Source organism: Muscardinus avellanarius (assembly GCF_963383645.1).
Source record: "Muscardinus avellanarius genome assembly, chromosome: 9".
NCBI lineage: Eukaryota > Metazoa > Chordata > Mammalia > Rodentia > Gliridae > Muscardinus > Muscardinus avellanarius.
In genome coordinates this window covers 11,214,843-11,235,482 of record NC_137795.1, presented here as the reverse complement: position 1 = coordinate 11,235,482, position 20,640 = coordinate 11,214,843, and the positions used below count along the sequence as shown (strand labels likewise).

General features: G+C 62.0%; 1 protein-coding gene across 20 annotated transcripts in view; it reads left to right on the top strand.

The window, feature by feature from the left end:
- The window catches only part of CAMK2B (calcium/calmodulin dependent protein kinase II beta), a gene marked incomplete at both ends in the record, with an annotated part of 86,499 nt that extends 70,901 nt beyond the window's left edge, over positions 1-15,598 (top strand). For 2 of the 20 annotated variants that reach the window (XM_080701671.1, XM_080701670.1), the window contains 7 exons: positions 5,154-5,194; positions 5,326-5,397; positions 6,738-6,782; positions 8,146-8,194; positions 14,876-14,951; positions 15,042-15,136; positions 15,366-15,598. In XM_080701671.1, coding sequence (XP_080557797.1) covers positions 5,154-5,194; positions 5,326-5,397; positions 6,738-6,782; positions 8,146-8,194; positions 14,876-14,951; positions 15,042-15,136; positions 15,366-15,598 — 611 coding nt within the window. Of the gene's footprint in view, positions 1-864; positions 940-5,153; positions 5,195-5,325; positions 5,398-6,737; positions 6,783-8,145; positions 8,195-9,260; positions 9,375-9,756; positions 9,886-10,776; positions 10,906-14,875; positions 14,952-15,041; positions 15,137-15,365 lie in introns of all 20 variants that reach the window. The other 18 variants (XM_080701680.1, XM_080701669.1, XM_080701682.1 and 15 more) reach the window with 18 other exon arrangements.
- Positions 15,599-20,640: the final 5,042 nt, after the last annotated feature.

Below are 20,640 nucleotides of genomic sequence, written 5' to 3'. Positions count from 1 at the left end.
CAGGGTGCCACCCTTGCCCTACAGGCTGTGACAAGAAGCCCCTCCTTCCTTACCCACCCCTCGGCTGGTGCCCAGCGCTGGCCTTTTCCTGGGCCTCCCCCCCGGACAGCCACTTGGCCCCCCATCCCTGCCCGTTTTCCTTTGTGTTGGGTCTCTGTCTCACCCGACGCCCCAGTGTCCGTGCTGCCGCCGCCCGGTCCGCCGCGTATGTCGTCCAGGTGTCTGTCGGGCAGCTCTGTGGCCTCCGGTTTCTAGTGCTCTGCGCATCGTGCTGTGTGCGGGAGGGGGCAGAAGAGGGCAGCGGGGACCTCCCTCCTGGAAGAACTGGCGCCGCCTGCCCTGGTTGTTCAGGGTGGTGGTGGGGAGAGAAGATCTGGAGGGTCTGTCGGAGACCCCCCGAGGCCCAGGGCGCCACAGGCCCCCTGGGGACCAGCGCTGGCCCCAGCGTCCAGCGCACCCGTGGCCTCTCCATCGTGCGACCCTGTGCGAGCGTCTGTGGTCGTCTCTTCTGTCTGTCTGTACCTGGCGCCCCACCCCTCCTGTTACTTTGCTGTGATGCTGTACTGCCGGGAACGGGCACACATAGTCACACCAACACTAATAGGACTGTCCTGTCTGTGTGTGCCTGGCACACCCACCGGCACGAGAAGCCCCGCTGGGGTGTTCTAAGGAGAAAGGAGGCAAACGCTTCTGAGTGTCAGTCGGCCCAATCTCACTCCACTCTCCTGAGAAAGGGATTCTGGAGCCACCTAAACTTTAACTCTAATCTTCTTCTGCTTCCTTTGTCTCTTCTCTTCCCTCACCTCGCCCCCCACCCCGTCTGTGTCCACCCCTCCCCCCTCGTCTCTAACCCGGTGCTAACAGTGGGCAGACAGACCACCGCTCCAGCCACAATGTCCACCGCGGCCTCCGGCACCACCATGGGGCTGGTGGAACAAGGTAGATGTGTCTTGCCCAGCGTCTACCCGCTCCTGCCCCTCCCTCCTGTTGGCATGCAGCCCCCCCGCTGCACGCAGCGCTGGCCAGGTCCCCAGAGCCGCCCCTGAGGCTGGCAGGGCCCCCGGGAGCCCCTGCTCCCGCTGTGGTCACACCCCAGCAGAGCCCACTGGACAGGGCGGCAGCCTCACCTGTGAGAGGAGGGGCTAGCCCGGTGACCCTGGCCATCCAAGCCCAGGCACACTGCTGAGCCCTGCGGACCTGGGGTCTGAAGACCCTGCTCAGGCTGACCTCACGGGAGCCACTGAGCCTGAGTCCTGGCCGGGGAGGCCGGGAGCAGGGCGAGGAGGCGAGGGAACCGGGGCGTGGTCAGCCCTTCAGGGGCCAGCGGAGCTGGTGGTCTGTGCTGCGGGAGTCCCCACACGCCTGCTCGGGAGGGGGTGAGTTGGGGTGGCTTTAGGGCCCTGAGGAGACTCTTGAAGTCCTCCTTAGGGTCCTTCCTAGAGGCCCTTCCCATTTGGTCCCAAATCTGTGAGGGAGGAGGCGGCTCTGCCGACTTCGGGGCAGTGCAGACGGACCCTCCTGCCAGAAGCTGGGGCACAGCCCCCCTGAAGGCTGGGTGACCCCAGCGCCTCCCCTGAGCTCCACAGCTGTCCAGGGCTGAAGGCTGGCACAGGCTTAGGGTGGCCACCAAGCACACGGGGCTGACCCCAGTCCCCCAGCCCAGCTGCAGTTCCCTGTGGAAGCTTCAGCATCGGCTGGGGACAGGGCAGAGGCTCTGGTGTGGGGACTGCCCCCCCAAAGCCCAGCTCTTTGGGGCACCTAGATCCACCCTACTACCCCAAGGCCCACAGCCAGAGGACCCTCCTCCTGGGGGATGCCGGCCTGGGAGGTTCTGTCTTCCCGAAAGGTCCCCAAAGACAGTCCTCTGTCCTTGTCTTACAGCCTTGTGGAGCACGTACAGGAGGGCGGGTCTGGGGTTAGAAAAAGATGACGCTGGTGTCTCATGGGAGGTGCTTCACCCCAGGGCTGGAGCCTGAGCAGCGCCTCTGAGCGTCTGCCCGAGACTCCTGCTGCAACGCCCGCCTGCCTGCAAGGGTGCCGGTGCATGAGGCCGCCTGCATGTGCGGCTGCGCCCGAGTGCCAAGGGCCACTCCCTCCTGGAGGGTGGTCAGTGCATGTCGTCCGGGCCCAGCATGGCTGTCCAGGGTGACCAGCTAGGGGGTGAGCAGAGGTGGGTTGGAAGGTCCTACCCCCCCCAATTAGATTGGCCCTTCTCAGCTGCACCCCAAGGGGGCATGTCAGGGATCTCCCTTCCCCACGCACCTGTCCAGCATCCCAGTGTACAAGCGCACTTGCTGGCAGGGAGACCCTGGCTGTAGCGCACTTGGAGGCCAGGGCCCTCCCACATGGAGCAGCCGTTAGAGCAGGGAGGCCCGCGGTGCTGGGCTGGCTCCGGGATGGCAGCCGTTGTTCAGCCCGAGCCCCGCTGGGGTAGCCGGTACCCTCCCAGGTGGGGCCACAGCCTGCAGAGCCTCCGGCCTGGGTGTCCGGGCCCTGTGACTGGTCCATCCAGCTTTTCTCTGGCCATACCTAATAAATGCTTTTAACTTGAGCTCCCACGGAAGAGTCCCCCTGCCTTTGAGCTCTGGTGTAGACAGTATGGCTCTGGGCCACAGTGAATCTCTAGTTAGTACAGGACAGATGTGAATGTCTGGGAAAGGAGTGTCCTGGTAAATGCAGGGCCAGGAGCTGTGCACTTAGGAAGGGCCAGGCTGCGTGCCCCAGGCAGCCCCCAAAACTTACACAAACAAAAGGGACACAGGTGTCTGGGCCAGCCCCGGTCCATCTGTCCTCAGCAGAGCATGTTCACCCCGGCCTAAACTCCAGCCTTTGCCTGCCTGCCCGTGGATAACTGTTAGCATCTCCAGCATCGTGGCTTGGAAATGGATTTCGATAGACTCGGAGACTTACACGGAACCTTCTTAAGACCAAGGACAGTCCTGGGGTCTTTGCAGGACTTTGGGTTCTTCCTTTCCTCTTGAGAACAGGCCCGGGAGGGAGATGGGAGGACCAGGTCTCGGACCCGTGTTGGCCTGCACTGTTCCACTCGGAACCCCGCACAGGCCTGCCTTCTGCAAACCCCCCACTGCAATGGCCTTTGAAACCTATGTCTCTGGAGGGGCTTCCCTTGCCACACAGCTCACCGTAACAAGTGTCCTCAAGACAGGCTGCCTGACCTCTTCCTGGGGTTCCAGGGAGAAGCCCACCCAGCCCTGGGCTAGCACCAGGCCATCAGTGGGGGGGAGAGTCTCCAAGACACCACCTCAGCACCACCAGGCCCAGCTCCCCAGCCAGAGGCAGATGAACCTTCCAGGGCGCCGGCACAGGGCAGATGTCCTGTGTGTGAGAGGGGAAGGAAGAGAGAGGGCAGGGCTCACAGCCAGGGTGCCTGCCCTTGGTCAGGAAGAGCCTGCGTAGTGGGTTACAGAGATGCAGATTCCAGCCCCAAGAAAGGGAAGTTTTTCTCAGTATGCGCTGTGGGAAATGAGAAGTCGGAGTTTCTGGTCCTGGTAATCCCCCTGGCGGGGCTGCCCAGAGACTGCAGGGTGGTCCCTGTAGTTCTCCTTGGAGGCTCAGGCCTCCAGAGGATGAAATGAAGGCGGCCAGCCTGGAGCTGAGTTTCTGGTTAACTCTAGTTGGGTTTCTGCTCCATGGATCCTGGAGGAATCCTGGGGTTCGACACAGAACTTGGGAGAAAGCAGGTCCACGAGGAGGGAGGCTCTGAGCAGAGATTGTGTGCCACCGCAGTGGGCCGTGCCTACCCTCTGGGGACAGCTGCTCAGTGGTCACCATCCTGTGCTACCACGTGCAGGGCCTGGGAGGGACCAGGCATGTTAGCAGCTCAGGAAGCCAAGCCGTCAGCAGGCAGCGGCCCAGGCTTGCCCCTGGCATGAAATGGCCGGCCTGGAGCAGCAAGCGTCTGAACGCCCTGAGAGGCTGTGGGTGGGTAGATGCCCGGCTCCCTAGGAGGGCTGGGTGGCCTGGGGGTTTGCATTTCTGAACATGCAAGGTGATGGAAGACCTTGTTGGAGAAGGCTGCAGCCCTGGGTCTCAGCCTCCCTGCCTGTTCCCATGGACCCAGGCCTGCGTGGGCAGCACGGTCCTCCTCCCAGCAGGAAGCAGCCCAGAGCAGGCAGGTGGGGAGCTGGACCCCTGTCCCCCGGGCCCAGGCAAGGGGTTCCCCTCTGTGCCCCAGTACTGTGCCCAGCCTGGCTGCCTCGCTAACCACTCAGCTCTCTTTGGAAAGTTGCGTCAGGATGGGCCGGCTTGGCCGCCCTGCGTGAGCGCCTGCCTGAACCAGCACAAACCTCTTTTTCTCTCTCTTCCTCTCTTCTGTCCTTCTCTCCTCACCTTTCCTTTTCTGTAAGGTAAGCTGATTTCCTCTTTTTTTTTTTTTTTTTGGTTTCCTGTAATTAAATTCGTACCTTTGCTGTGGAACGTGTAGGTGCTGGGGTGGAGGACCGGGCGGAGCCAGGCCCGCTGTGACCTCCAAGGGGCATGCCGCGGTTTGGAAGGTCATCTGCTGGACCAGGGGGTGTCTAGGCGGCTTGTGGGCAAAGAGGCTGGTGTTGGCTCCAGTCAGTGCCACCAAGAAGTGGCCTGACAGCCAGGGCTTCCGGGCGGCTTAGAAGGACGGCGAGGCGGAGGCATCCGGTCACTGGGGCAGAGGTCCGAGTGCCCTGGTTAAGGGGAGGGGTTGGGTCGGAGCAGGCCAGGCCTCTGGCTGGGACAGGCCCCTCTGTGCAGGGGCCGGCTTCAGCTGCCTCCTGCTGGGGACATGGAGAGCTATGGGGGGCCATGGCCTTCCTCCCTGCTCAGCTGCCCACCATCCCCAACCCAGGGCTGTCTCCCAAGGGGACACCCTAATTTCCCCTTGGGACCTGTGGAACATAGGCCTGGGAGGCTCCTTGTGCCTGAGGGAGCCCCTGGGTGTAGAAGATGCTGGGGGAGGGGCCTGCTGGCAGGGGGGGAGCCTGGGCAGCCTGGCCCAGCGCCCCCTGGAGGTTCTGCTGCTGCCCAGACTGAGGCTGGCACGGAGGCCACTCCAGTCCTGGGCCTCACTCCTGGGGAATCAGCAGAAGCAGAGGGGTAGGGTGGGATCTGCAGGGGACCCAGGCCCACCTCTCACGATGCCACCTTCCCTCCCAATGCAGCAGCCAAGAGTTTGCTCAACAAGAAGGCAGATGGAGTTAAGGTGAGGACCAGCTTGACCCCAGGGCTCAGAGTCTGCAGCTCTGCCCTGACCCTGAGGCTCCTGCTCTGCATGGGCGGGCAGGAAGGGGTGCACTCGCTCCCCCTGACAGCTCCTCTTCTCTCTCTCCACAGCCCCAGACCAACAGCACCAAAAACAGCTCGGCCATCACCAGCCCCAAGGGGACGCTCCCTCCTGCTGCCCTGGTACTGAGCTCAGCGTGGGCCCCTCCTGCATCTGCTGTCGCAGAGGCCCCATGGGGTGGGCCCTGGCCCCTCAACTCCACCAAACTCACCTTTGGCGGAGGCAGTGGAGTTGGGGGGGGTTGGTCTTTTAGGGGAGAGATCACTGTCAGGGGACCCTGGGTTCAGGCAGTACAGACTGCTGGACCCAGCAAGGTCAGGCGCAGAGAAGGGGTCTGGCTTCCCACCTGTACTGAGTTGGGGGGACATTCTCCCAAGGAGCTGCAACAGATAATCAGTGAGCCAGCAAGGCAGAGAAGACGAAGGGACTGCCTTGGCTCCCGGTTCCCCCAGAGACCTCACCCCCAGCTTCTCAGCCACTGTCAGCAGGCTGATCCAGTATGGGAGGACCGAGCAGCTCTGCAGGGGCTGCGGTGGTGCAGCAGCCAGGGGGGCCTTGCCTGCCCATCTGTTTTCTTTAGAAGCAACATACCCTGCTGGCCTGCGGGGGTCTGAAAGGGAGGCTTGGGGGGGGGGTCCAGTAGGAAGAGGGGAGGGTACCCATGATGCCCCGCCATACAGCCCTGAGAGGGTACCGGCCCTGGGGTTTCTGGCCAGGTGCGCCTCACAGCAGGTATCCCCAGGGATGTGCAGTTGTGGCCGAGGTGCCAGCCTCCTGCTGAGGCTCTGTTGGGGGTTCAGAGTCCGTCTGAGTTTGCTGGAACCATGGTTGGTGTCCCCCATAGGCCCCAGCCAGGCATCTAGGAGATAGCCCCTGACTGCCCGTGGGAAGGCTGGCTGTGCCAGATGGACCCCTGAGCTCACAGGAAGTCCCCAGGAGAGGACAGCCATCCTGAGTAAGGGCTGGGGATTGTTCAGAGTAGCAGGTGCCAGGCATCAGCCCACCAGGGTCTCCCAGAAGCTGGGACCCCATCCATCCCATGTGCCACCCCACCCCCATGTCATTTTCAAGCCGCCCCCATGCTGGGGCAGAGGGTCCAGGCAGCCAGGGGTGGAGAGGACTCCCCGAGGCAGAGTCCACACGGAGCTGCAGCCCCCAAAGCTCCGTCAACCCCCAGGAGGGGCAGGTGCCATCTCCAGCCCGGGAAGACCTGCTGGTTCTTTCTTGTTGCTCCGGCCCCAGCCTGCTCTATGCCCTGAGGGCCATCGCTGACCGCCTGCCACCTCCATCCCTACCGGGCCATTTCGCTGACCACCTGCCTTCTCCATCCCTGTCCCTCTGCTCTGCTCTCTCTCTGGGCAGACGCCGCCCGCGCCTCCTCTGTCTCCCTCCTCTCGGCGTCTTTGCGTCTTTCTTTCTCACTCTCCCTCTCTTTCCTTCCTCTGTCTGCCGCCTTCTATAGGAGCCTCAAACCACCGTTATCCATAACCCAGTGGACGGGATTAAGGTACTGCCTCGCTCCTCCTCCTCCCCTTGGGCCGGAGGTCCGGGCCCAGGAGCAGGGCCTGGGTGGTCACCTGGGGAAGCACTTGTGCCCAGAGTGGAGGGCAGGTGTGCAGAGGCCTGCATCCCCCTGCCTGGGCCCACAGCGAAACCCACTACTCCGAAACCCCAGCACCAAAGCACTGCCCTGGGAGCAAAGCCCATACTGCTCTCAGCGGCCAGACACCGTGGGCCCAGTGCTTCCTGGGAACTTTGTCGTCCCCACCGCGGCCCTCTGCCCCCAGTCTTCCTGTTGAATGGACTCCCCTGCTCCTCGCTGCTCTGCCATCCTCCATCCCATGGCATCATCCCCTGGGGCCAGGAAGGGGCTAGCTCTGCAGTGGCGGGAGTGACGGGCACAGTCCTGGGGCTCCCGGCCAGGTGTACCACACGTAGCCACCACGCCACGCAGCCAGCTCAGATCTGCGCCAGGGCCTGGGCTCACTATCAAGCCCTGCGATGCCCCCATAGGGACCCCCACATCCTTTTGGCCTGCACCCTACTTCTGCCATTGTAAGGACACCTTCCTGTGCCAGGGACCAGGGTCCGTGGGCATCCACAGTGCTCGAGGCCAAAGGTCTGGTTTCCTCTGGCTGGGGTGGTGGGCATCCCTGGTGTATCTGGAACAAGGTCGTGTTTCCTAGTGAGGGGCCCCTAGACAGCCTTCTGTGCTTCGGTGGGCCCTGGCCCCCAACCAAGGAACCCCCAGTTCTGCCTAGGGCCCAGAGCAGAGTCCAGCCAGTGTCTAGACCGGGTGGTCTCTGGGAGCTGTGAGAGGCTCTTTCTGGGGACACCATGGCACTTGAGTGCTCTTTCTCTTCGCAGGACAGCAGCCACCGGAAGGTGGGCAGGGCTGGGAGGGCCAGGTGGCTCCAGGGCCCTTGCCTTTTCTGGGGACGGGCTGTGGATGGTGGGGGTCTCTGCTGTGGACCCCATCTGAAAGCAGATCACCCTGAGTGCTAACAGCACTGGCTCCACGCCTTTCAGACAAATCTCACTGCATTTTGAGTCTTGGAACTTGGGAAAGCCGGTTCCTCTAGTCAGAGTCAGCCAAGCATCTCAGGGTCTGGCTGGGGCAGGTGAAGTTGAGACCCTTGAGGCCGGCGGGCTCAGGATGGGCCCAGGAGAGCACCACCCCGGGGTCTGGCACAGAGCAGGAAGCCTTCTCCAGTCACTGCGCTGGGAAGATTGGGGGCTGGAGTGCCTGCCCCCCACACCCCCGTGGACTGGTCAGGCTGAGGTCCACCTAGAGCCCGGGCTGTCCCGCTGCTGGCCGCGCCCCGCCTATCCTCGGCCACTGCCTGACCCATGCCTCCCTGTCTCCTCAGGAGTCTTCCGACAGCGCCAATACAACCATAGAGGACGAGGACACTAAAGGTACCTGCAGGGCCCGTGCCGGGCCACGCCTGGGGGCGGGCTGCACTTCCGGTGTCAGAGTTCTATGGCACAGCTGCTCTGGGGGGCCTGGTGTTGGACTCACCCACCTGGGCTGGCAGCGGGCTGTCTCAGGCGGCGCCCCGTGAGGAAGCTGTGGCTGTGTGCCGGGGCCCGGAGCTCAGTTCCCCTGGGGGACGGAGTGTGTGGGTAGAAGTTGCTCAAAATGTTGTTCTTCTCTTAAAGTTCCTTAAGCTTGGGATTCCATCCAGCTTGCACGCGGTGAGTGGCCGGGTGGCTGAACGGTGTTTCTGGGGGTTCCATGCTTCCTTTGCAGGACCCAGGAGCCTCCCACCTTAGTGCGCTTTGGTGCCAGAAGCTGATGCCAGGGCTATCCCCAGAGAGCCCAGGGCTGGTCTTGTGTGTTCCCCCAAAAGGCCCCCCAGGCACCCGGCATCAACGAGTGGCCTCCCAGCCTCTCTTCTGCTTTTTCTGCCTCCCCAGGCTCACATTGATAGGGTCAGATGGCCACTCTGCTCCTGCCCCCCTTCCCAGCTATGCTGCTGCCCCTCACAGTCCAGAGCAGAGATGAACACAGGGCTTTGGGCACAGGAGAGTGGGCGTCTGTGTGGTCCCCCAAAGTCAGCAGGCTGGCGGCTGCCCACACCTCCCTGTCCAAGGTTCCGCCCTTGGTGCTGCCAGTGGGCACCGAGCGGGGAGGGCGATGGCTGGGCCATGGGCCTGCAGCAGGATAGGAGAGGATGGCCCAGCGGACGCGGCTCAGAGCCCGGGCCCTTCTCGTCGCAGCCAGGGCAGGCCCAGTGGCCGTCAGGCTCCCTGATGACCATCATTCCTCCTTCCTGGCCAGGAGACTCCAGATGAGCCATCCTGAGCCAGTAGGTGGCCCCAGGACAGCCTTCCCACCTTCACCCACCTGGTCTCTGGCACAGGTCGGGGGTTCCCTCTGCAGCTGTAACTTCCCTCCTCCTGTCTCTGGCCCTCGTGGGTCCCTCTGCCGCCTTTTCTCCTGAGTGCCCGCTGCCCACCCGCCTGCCTCTGTCTGCCCCAGCCCCCAGGATCCCTGATGTGTTGAGCTCGGTGAGGAGGGGCTCGGGAGCCCCAGAAGCTGAGGGGCCCCTGTCCTGCCCATCTCCAGCTCCCATTAGCCCCCTGCCAGCCCCGTGTAAGTAGGCCGGGCCCTGCTGCCATTGGGGTCACTTTGGAGGGCCTGGTCACCCTCTGAGGGGACAATCAAGAGCCAAGGGAGGGCCAGCTTGGACTCCTGGCTCTAGCCGGCTCCCCCACAGCCTCCCCTGGGGGCCCCATGGCTGCCAGTACCCCTGAATGTCACCTCCGTAGGAGGCTTTGCTGGCTACTCCCTGCTTTCAGCCACTGGGTAGTCCAGGAGGCCCTGAAAAGTGAGGCCTGGACTCCACAGTCCCCAGGCTCAAGTATCCGCCCACTCCGGGGCAGGCCCTGGGCCCAGGCCCTCCCCTTCCCTGGTCTCAGCTCTGCATTTCATACGTCTGTCCGTCTCGTGTTCACGTCTGTCTGTTCCGCCCCAGCCCCCAGGATCTGTGACATCCTGAACTCAGTGAGAAGGGGCTCGGGGACCCCAGAAGCTGAGGGCCCCCTCTCGGCAGGGCCTCTGCCCTGCCTGTCTCCAGGCCTCCTAGGCCCCCTGCCCGCCCCGTGTAAGTAGTAGCCCCCAGGCCTGCTGCCTCTGCTCGCGGGGGCTCGCTGCGAATGGCTTCCTGCAGCTGCCGTGCTCGGCCCGCTCCCCTGGCCTGTGCTGTGCCTGCCGGGTTCCCGCCTGGCTGGGCTCCCTTGGGGCACTAGCTCAGCAGGGGAGCTCCCTGGCTTCTGCCGCCAGGGGCGCAGGCTTCCCATGGCCCTTCCTCACCCCCTCTCCCCACCTGCACGCCACTAGAGGGGCTGTCCTGCACCTGGGCAGCTGCCCTGGCCCCTCCCCAGGCCATCTCGCTCCAGAATTTCATGCCCAGCTGGCCCAGCCCTGGTCACAGTGCCCGGGAGCCTGTTCCTGGGCTGACCCTGGTTCCCAATGGACACTCAAGCCCCCAGCATCACTTTGATGGTGAGGGGAGTGGAGGATGGTGCTGGAATGGAACCTCCGCTAGGGTTCCAGCAGCTCACGGACAAGGAGGGCACAGAGGAGGAGGCCTGGCCCTCCCTGCCCTGGCCGTCCACACGGGCAGGGCTGCACCTCCTCCTGGCCCATCTGTCCTCTCCCTCCTGTCTCGCCTGTCTCGCATGTTCTAAGCAGCGGCATGCGGCAGTGTCCCCCCCAGGGTCCTCCGGCTTCTTGAGGGCCAGGCTGTCTCTCCTCAGAGGGCATCCTCCGCCCATAGCAGCTTCCAGCTCAGCCCACCTGGACAGACCAAGGCATCTGTGTTCATTCTGTGCCAGCTCCCCACCCGCTCCGTCCCCTTGTTCTCCTCTGTCCCCCCACCTCTCCCTTCCAGGCCCCTTCCCTCGGCCCCCTCTCTGGCTTGGCTCTCTGCCGCAGGCAGGTCTCTCTTGCACGCCCCACCGCACTGTGTTCACGTCTGTCTGTTCCACCTCAGCCCCCAGGATCTCTGACATTCTCAACTCGGTGAGGAGGGGCTCAGGGACCCCAGAAGCTGAGGGCCCCCTGCCAGTGGCCCCCCCACCCTGCCCGTCTCCGACTCTCCCTGGCCCCCTGCCCACCCCGTGTAAGTAGCACCTCGAGTGGTCCCTGCAGCTGTCTGGAGGGCTCACGGGGGTAGCCCGGCTCCGGGAAGGGCCGGTTTGTGGGCACGTAAGGACACAGGGTCCTGCTGGGTCACTAATGCACTAAGGCACATGAAGATGCCATTAAGTCTCAGAAAAATGCAGATTGTGGTTGTGAAGTGTGCGGAGGTGTGTAGGGAAGGGTTTGTTGTTGGGCCAGGGTCTTTTCCAGCGGGAGGGGGCTGCCACCCAGCAACACAGGAGTCGGAGAGTCCACTTCTGGGGCAGGGCCTCCACACTGTTCAGGCCCTGCTTTGGGGAGGGTGGATTGGCTGGACAGTCTAGCAGAAAACGAAACGCAGTCCTAGGCCCAGAAAAGTCCTGGCAGCCTGGCTGCCCAGCCGGACATCAGGGAATAGACCTGGGGGTGAGCCAGGGGCAAGGGCGGCGGGAGAGACAGGCGCGCCCTGGGCAGTCTCCCCAGCCTGCCTGCCGACTGCCCGCCAGTATCATTTACAGGGATGGATGACATCCCAGGGCTGCAGCCGCCGCCACCCCCGCCTCCGGGAGACACGGGGCTGGGGTGGTGCTGGGATGCTCTCAGAGGAGAGGCTGCTGGGCCAGGGGCTCGGCATGGCAGGACAGTGGCTGGGTGAGTACCCTGACAGGTGGGGCCTGGGGCTACCCACACCCGTGCCCTCTGCAGGCAGACTGGGGGTGGGGGAAGCCGCCGCAGGTGGCTAGGGTAGAGGGAGGGTGACCTACAGGAGCAGTGGCCCAAGAGGGTGGGGATACGCAGCTTGCGGGTAAAAGGGGGCACCAGGTCCACACTGTGTGGCCCAGGTGTGGGGCAGCCTTTAGATGGGCCTGGGCCCCCGTGGCATTCTGCATAGCTAAGGTTTTCTGATAGTGGAGTTGAGGGTGGGCAGCAGGCAGAGCCGAAAAGGGGGCGTGGGGATGCGCCTCACAGTGGGTACCAAGCAGGGCTTCTGGGAGTGTCGGCACCCCCACCCCACCATGTCTACAGACTCCTGTTTGATTCCGAGGGCCTCCGCTACCCTTATGGGAGGCCAGCCTGGTGCAGGACCTGCTTTGGGGTGTGTGCAGTAGCCAGGTCGCCTCAGGGGTCTGTCCTGAGCGTGGCTAGGGGAACAGCACTGGACCGAGGTGTTTGCTCACCCTAGGATGAGCTGGGCAGAGTGGGGAAGACATGCCGTGGAACCTGGGGCGATGCGGAGGGCGCTAAGGTCCTGCAGGTGGGCTGGGACCACCCTTTCTTGGCAAGGTGCCAGCAGCTCTCTTAATGTATGAATAGGCAGGCACTGCCCCAGCATTCCCGCACCCCAGCATTCCCGCATCCCAGGCCTGGCCCCTAATCGGGGATTAGGCCTGAGCCAGGCTGATCCAGGCTGAGCCAGGTTGATCCTGGGCAGCTGCCCTGCCTCCCACGGAGGGCCACGGCAGACTCTGAGGGACAGGGCTCTGGGCCAGCTTGGGGGCAGAACCTGCGAGGGCCCCGCTTGGACGCCTGAAGCCTCCCAGGCTGGCTGGCTCGCCCAAGAGAGTCGCAGGCAATGCGAGGCCCCAGGGAGCCCCCGCCCCTGCCATACCTTGCCCACTGCTTGAGCTTTTTCCCTGGGGTGCTGGGTAGGGCAGCATGTCCTCAGCTGTGGGTCGGTGTGTCCCTTCACATGGGCTCCCTAGCCCCTCCCTCATGAGCGGGTGCCCCTCCAGGACTGGATATTGGAAACACAAAAGTGCCGTGTGCTACTTGGGAAGACAGAGTTGGGTTTGGCCGCCCTGGGGTCTGAGGTGTTTGGCCCCCACTCCCAGGCAGCCGAGGCTTCCCCGCCTGTGGAATGGGGTCTCCCTCTGGGGCTGGAGGCTCCCATCTCTTCTGTTTAATTCAACACTCTCTCTTCACACTGTCGCCCACTTTAAATTATAGTTTGTTTAAAAACACTCAGCATTACTTTACTAATGGAAGATTAGTTCCACTTACCGCAGCATAAGATCCGTGTCGAATGGTAGCTCACTGGAAACCGTCCCGCCATCCCAGCTGGGTGCTGTGTGCCCACGGCCTCCTGTGGGGGAGGAGGGCTGTTCCTGTCTGTTAAAAGCTCTGTCTGTGAAAAGGGGGATTACCAAGCGTCAGGGGTGCGGACCTCGGAGGGCAGAGTAGATAGCCAGGGTGGACTGGCTCTGAGGCTGGGAAGGAGCTGTCTGCAGACGCAGGAGGGATCAGGAGAAACGGGGCATGAGGTGCCATGGGCTGATGGGCACTCAGATTTGGAAGCTGGTGGTAGGGTGGGCACCGCTCTGGGGACTGAAGTCAGATGCTGCCCCGGGCTCCAGAGTGTCCACTTTGTGTGCGGTTCGGAGCCCTGGTGCTGTCCTAGAGCTGGTACATAGATGTGGGGTTGGAGCAGGGACTGCAGGGGAAAGGGGCTCCTGAAGCTCCCAGCACACCCTTCTTCAGCTTTCCAGGGTCAACCACGTGGGTGGGGGACTGGGCGTGTGCTGTGGGGCTGCCCTGAGCACAGTGACACGGCCTAGACGCACACAGGCAAGAAGCAGGATTGGGGCGGTAGCCAGCGCAGCTGTAGGAGATGGCGGCCCACCAGTGCACACAGCACACCTCACCCCACTCACACCCACCACGCATACGCACATGCGTGCAAGTGCGCACAAACAAGTGCCCACACACGGCACGTGCGCCCTCCTAGGCACTATATGCGTACATGTGCATGGTGTGTGAGTGCCCCATGCACACATATGTGCACACGCTCACACACAAGTGCACCCAACTTCAAAGATGCCACCGAGTGACCCCTGTCCAGGTGCCATGGGGCTCCAGGAGAGGGCAGCACAGGTGCCCTGGGCAGACACAGAGGCCTGGTGTCTGCACCCCCGGGCGGAGCGGTGGGACAGGCAGCACCGCAGCCTTCCTCCCAGGAAGGCGCCGGCAGGCCTGGAGCCGTGCGGCAATGTCAACCCCAACAGAGGCTCATATCATTCACGGCTTCGCCCACATTTGAGAACTTTACAGGAAATGTAATGACAGCAGCAAAGGGGCTTCCAGTGAGTGCCAAGGCCAGTGAGCCCGAGAGCCGAAGGCTGCAGGCGGGAGGACCTGCGGGCTGGGATTTTCAGGACGTTGGCAGGAGCATCTCGGGCAGCTCTGGCCCAGGACTATGCAGCTGCAGCAGGCGGGAGCAGGAGGGCAGAAGACTGCCGGCCTCCCCCTGCAGAGGCCCAGGCCACTCTGCTGCTTGGTGCTGCTTGGGGACCCTCACCCTCAGGGCCCTGACACCACTGTGAGAGGCTGCTGGTGGCTTTCCTGGAAGTGCTGAATGGACTAGGCTCAGGCGAACGACAGAGCCGGGGGCAGATCAGGGGGCTAGGGCCACAGGGACGGGAGGCCAACCGCGGGTGAGTTGTGAGCAGTGCTTCCTGCATTTTCTAGACATTCTGTAATACAGTTGGACTATTTCTGTCATCTTAAGACTTTCATTTAAGAGAAACAAAATAGCTGGGCGTTGTGGAGCACACTTGTAATCTCAGCATTCAGGAGGCTGAGGACAGAGGTTCGCCGACAGCCTCAGCTACTTAGTGAGGCCCTTTGCAATTCAATGAGACCCTGTTTCAAAATAAAGTTTAAAAAATAGGGCAGGGGTGTTAGCTTGGAGGTCTAATACCCCTGAGTTTTATCACCAGACTCTCAAAAAAAAAAAAAAAAAAAAAAAAAAAAAGGAACTGCAGTGCTTAGGAATGGGGATGCCATTGGTGGCCCTGGAGGGGGCCTTGTGACCAGGGTGGTCTGGACACACAGGGCCCAGGCCTGCAGGTCCTTCCTGGAAAGGAGCCAGGGTGGGTGCCTCCTGCCGCCAGCACTCTGCCCAGGTCCCTCCCTGGACTCTGGTGGGAGCCAGTGCCCAGGGCTCACTCCTGTCCGTCTGTCTCTCCCTGCAGCCCGGAAGCAGGAGATCATTAAGACCACGGAGCAGCTCATTGAGGCCGTCAACAACGGCGACTTTGAGGCCTACGCGTGAGTCTCCAGGGGGCAGGGGGTGGTGTCCAGGAAGGATGGATGACAGACAGGGCCCCTCCTCACTTGGGGTTACTCCTTCTGTCCCAGGAAAATCTGTGACCCAGGCCTGACCTCGTTTGAGCCTGAAGCTCTGGGAAACCTGGTGGAAGGGATGGACTTCCACAGATTCTACTTTGAGAACTGTGAGTGTGGGGGTGGGGTGGGCAGAAGGGCGGCCCTTCGGGAGGCGGCGGGGGGGGGGGGGTGTCCTCAGCTGCCTCCACCAGGGGCAGGGCTGGGGCCAGCCACGGAATTAAGCGCCTGCGCAAAGGGAAGCCGAGATGTGGCAGAGGTGGTCCACGGGCGGGGAGGCCCGGGAGAGCGCGGTGCCCGCCCGGACATCCTTAGCCCCCGCCCGCCCGCCCGCTCCAGTGCTGGCCAAGAACAGCAAGCCGATCCACACGACCATCCTGAACCCGCACGTACACGTCATCGGCGAGGACGCGGCCTGCATCGCCTACATCCGCCTCACGCAGTACATAGACGGGCAGGGCCGGCCCCGCACCAGCCAGTCCGAGGAGACGCGCGTGTGGCACCGCAGGGACGGCAAGTGGCAGAACGTGCACTTCCACTGCTCGGGCGCGCCCGTGGCCCCACTGCAGTGAGGTGAGCGGCGGGCGGGGCTGAGGAGGGAGCGGGTGCCCAGGGATCGGGCCAGAGCCCGAGGGTCCCTGCGTGGACGGCCGCTGAGGAGGTGACCGTCCCTGTTTCAGAGCTGTGCCTGGTTGGTGTCGGAGCCCGGCCGCCCTCGGGCGCGCAGCTTGCCTGTCGCATGTTTGTGTCTGCCTCGCCCCCTCCCCTGGTGCCTGTGTCTGCAGAAAACAAGACCAGACGTGATTTGTTTTATAAAAATAAGATGACGACAATGACGACCACACACAAATTTGACATCGGATGGAATGGGAGAGAGAGAGAAAAAAAACTAAAGAAAGGAAAAGCTGTAAAAATCCGGCGTTTGTGGGGCCGCACCCCACCCAAGCTCCACGTGTGTCTGCTGCACTCCTGGTCTGGGGAACCCTGGGGCGTGAACTGCCTCCAGGGCCCCGTGTGCGATCGGTGTTAGTCTGTAGGTATCGCACTCACCCCACACCGCGGGCGTCCGCATCCTCCCGCCAAGCATGGCCCCACGTGCTGCCTGGCTGCCCTGGTGTCAGGTGTCTTGGGAGGGCTGTGGCCGCCTGGCTGCCCCCTTTCCCGCTAGTCATCCAGAGAGTTGCTGCTCCTCCTGCTTCCCGTCCCTTCCCTTGTCCCTGTGAAGGGCTGGGTGTGGCCTCCCTAGAGCCACCGTTGTCCAGCATGGAGTCCCCTCCTCCCTGGAGCCTGTAGGAGACCACCACCCTAAGGCCATCAGAGAAGCCCCAAGGGCCCTGGGCTCTGACTCCAGCCCTTTGGGGAGCAAGGCGCGGAGGGCACTGTTCACCTCTGGGCCTTGTGCCTGGCGAGAGGACCTGCTGGCCGCAGCTCTGGCCCACCCAGCCGTGGAGAAGGGCTGAGGCCGGGGCTGCCTCCGTCCTGCGTGGAGCACCTATCCTGTCCCTGCCAGCTAGCAGCAGAGCAACATGGCCTCCCTCAGCCTGGGCAGCTCCTCTCTGTGCTAACAGGAGCAGACCCCACCCAGGGCTGTGGGCCTTGAGTCCCCAACAGATGCTGGGAGCATCTGAGCGTTTGCCTGTTGAGCTTTGGGGTGGGGGCTCAGGGCTGGGTTGTGTTGCAGCAAGTTGCAAAGAGGGATCCATCCGTCCTGGCCGAGGTGGGGCCATGTAGGTGCTGGCTGAAGTAGGATGCCTTCTAGCCTGGGCCAGAGGCAGGAGCCGCTGCAGAGCCAGCCAGCAGTGTGTGGAAAGCCAGGGTGGCCCTTACAGGTGGCCAGGGCTACAGCCTGGACAGAGGGCCGGCTGGCTGGCGTAGAGACCGGGGACCAGGAAGCGAGGGCGGAGGGAGGCTCTGTGGGGACAAAGTGCTGCCTCCAGGGGCCGGGGTGCTCCTAGAGTGGCTGCCTGGGCTCACTGCATGGTAATCCTGTTCCTAAGTGAGGCAGGACACCACGGCCAGGCTGGGCATGGAGTACCAGGGCAGCCGGGCAGGGGCAGTGGGCCTGAAGCCAGGTTGAGGGCGTGCAGGAGCCCTGAGTGCAAAAGTTCAAGGGCCTCCGGCTGCCCACCTTCAATTCACGTCGTTTTCAACAAGGATTTTCTTTATCTTCCCCCATAAATCAAGCCAAGGGAGGGGCACGGAGTGGGGAACCGGACACAGGATCCTAAATCCCTTGGGGACTGTCCACCATGGACACTCAGAGTGGACACCACCTTTCGTCCATGCTGTGCCCAGGACAATTGTCCCTATCCATGGACACAGGGTAAACATCCGCCAGGCTCTGCACAAGTGGCTCCAGTCCACGGGACAGCGGCAGGGCTCACCATGGACAGTGTGTGGCCTCATGGCCGGCCACCCTGGTGTCCTGGGGCCTCCTCCTCTCCCCTCCCACCACCTTGTTATCTCCACGGAGCTGCCTGACTGGGATAATTTGGGTTTTTTTTTTTTTTCTGGGGATAATTCTTTTGCATGACCCTCTCTCAAGAGCAGGCCACACCTGCTCTGCTAGCTAGGTGTTCGCGGGTGGTGGCGTCGGCTGCCCCACGTGCTGGCGGCCCTCCCTCTTCTCTCTTTTTGCTGAGTTTCATTGTCTTTTCTTTCTGAGCCTTGTAGGTGTACAAAAATTATTCTTATTTTGTTCTGTCTCGGGAAACTGCAAATAAAACAAAAACAAGACAAACTGCTTCAAGTGCAGCTGGGTGCTTCGTGCCGGGACCTGCCAATCCCTCCACCTCAGCCCAGAAAGGACGTGGCAGGAAGGACAAGTTAAATGATGAGGCCAGGAAGGGAGCCTCTACGGGAAGGAGCCCCAGGAGCAGGGCCCTGCGCGTCCTGTGTCTGTTACCATCACCCCTATTTGACACATGCGCTGTCCTGGTACGAGGACCTGTGCCCATGACCGCTGGGCCCTCCTCCTGTGGACACTCAGGCTGGAATCGAGTGCAGACAGCCACTGCAGTCAAGGGGCTTCAGCTGGAACCTGGAGCCCAGGCCAGAGATCTAGAGTGGGGCCCGAGAGATGCCAGGGGCCAGGCCCCTCGATGTGGCAGGAACAGCAGGCGCTCGGGGTCAGCACGGCCAGGTGTGCGGGGCTTGTGGAATGAGGGGAAAGGTGCACCCCCACCTCAGGCCTTTTCTCATCAGCTCCAGCCCAAGCACAGAGTAAACCCCTTTCCCTGTAACCTCTATCCTGTTAGGACCTTCCTTAGAAACAGCCGCCCTGGCGTGTGTGGCTAGGCTCTGGGGCCATCTGAGGCTTTTGCACCCTCCTCACTCCCAGGCCACCGTGGGAGGCCCCTGCAGGCCCTGTCGTGTCTCCATGGCCTCACCCCACACCCGGCCCCCTGCATGCCATGGCCTGCCACTGCTGTCTGCTCCCAACAGCCCCAGACACCAAACTTGCCCACTCTTGAGGGTCCAAGTAACTTTTAGGGGGGTTGGTATTGGAGATGAACAGGGCCTAGTCCATGCCAGGGAAGTATGCTGCATCTCAGCTACAGACCCAGCAAAACTTTTTCTCCAGTCCCCCACATCCCCAATGGTGGGGATTGAACCCAGCACCTAACACATGCTAGGCAAGTGCCAGCCCAGCCCCTACATTGCTGAGGCAAAGTCTTACTAAGTTGCCCAGGCTTGAACTTGTGGTTCTACTGCCTTAGCCTCCCAAGCAGCTGGGACTGAGACTACAGGCAGGTGCCACCACACCTGGCTCCAAGTAACTTTTTTTTTTTTTTTTTTTTTTGGTGGTACTGGGGTTCCTGGAAGCCCTTCTACCTCCAGGCTACACTCCCAGACCTATTTTTACATTTTTTTAAAATTTGGAAACAGGGTTTCCTAAGCCAGCTGCTGGCTTCGAACCTGCGCGATCCTCCTGTCTCTGCCTCCCAAACGCGGGGATTACAAGAGTGCGCCACCACGCCCGGCTCCAAGTAACTTCTGATAAGGCTGCTGTCCAATAGGAACGGGGGGCCCAGAATGCGCCCAAACTCCCAGCTACTTTCTCCGTCCCAAGCATCTGGTCACAGGTCCCTTTGCCTCAGGGAGGCCTTGGGATCAGCTTCACCTGAGCTACACCGGGGCAGGTGCTCCCAGGGTATGAGCAGTGGGCAGCAGATCCCCAGAACCAGTGCAAAGAATCTAGGCCAGTGCCCGCTTGTGCGGCGGTGACGGCGCCACATCTAGGGCTCCGGTCGCCTATCAGCTGTAATCGGAGGAGGCTTTCCAGGCCAGGCCTCCCTCAGGAAGGCTGTGCACTGCAGACCCTGAGCGTCCAACATGCATTATTCCTGAGGCCGTTCTGCAGATGCCAGCAGCACAGCCCTGCTGTGGGCTTTAGGGCCTGCACGCAGGGGTAACCACCCAGGTTGGCCCGGCACTCGAGGCAAAGGAACGCCAATAAGGGGACTTTCATTCCCTATGTGTGTTTTCTTTCAGTACTGGGGATTGAACCCAGGGAAATCCTACTTAGGAGCTCCACCCCCAGGCTTTTTATTTTGAAACAGGTTCTAGCTAAGCAGCTGAGGCTGGCCTCCAACCTGCAGTCCTCCTACATCAGCCTGCCAAGTACTGGGATTACCCGTGTGTGCCACTGCACCAGGTTCATTCAGCACTTTTAAACAGCACTTTGGTTAAAGCTTCCTGGGCCCCCTGTCACCCCAAGCAGGCTTGGGATAACACAAGCTCTGGCAGGTCCTCTGATCAGGAAAAGCTGGCACCCTAGACCAAGCCTGCTTCCAGGCCAGGCAGAGGGATCTCTGGCGCTAAGAATCATGGGTACAGGCTGAAAGCAAGGCCTGGCCCACCTGTCGAGAGAAGAAATCCAACCACAGAGCCCAAACTTCCAGTGACCAGCAGCTCAGACTCCGTATATTCAAGATGAAATTCCCATCCCAGCCTGCAGAGGTCAGCCCCGCTCCTCAGGCCCTGCGCAAGTTTCCACTGTGCTGGGTGGCCTCAGACCACTCAAAGGGCACGAAGACTGGGCAGGGGGCGGCCCTTCCCAGGGGTCTGTAGGTCAGAGGCGCTTTCCCAGGTGGGCCTTCAGGTGGTAGCCAAGTGACAGGCCTTCTGCTCCAGGGCTCCCTCACCTGGATAATAGCAAAAAGGAGATGCGGCCCTGCTAGAAAGGTCTGGAGAAAATTCAAGGCACTGGGCCTGGCACCCACACTGGGTGGGCTTGAGAAAAAGCCCCCCCCCACCAGCTCAAACAAAGAACAAGACCACTTTGTCATTTCAGAAGTAAACTTTATATCTAGACAGGTACCTTTTTAACAGAACACAGAGAAGTTAGACAGCAGTTATTAAAATACACTCTTGCCAAATGATTCAACATTAGACTACGAGGGGGGATCAGGAAAGCGGGACAGGCCATCCACCCATCACAGGACCTCTGTCAGATTCACCCACTCCCGCCCTGCTGAGGAAGGACAGCTAGACGGAGATTCCCCCAGTCCACTGCCTCCCGGCCCCTTCACACCAGGAAGGGGCGCGTGCCACTGCCTGTTCCTTCCCCTTAGGGGGTCCAGCTCAGGCCAGGTCTGTGCCCTCCTGGAGC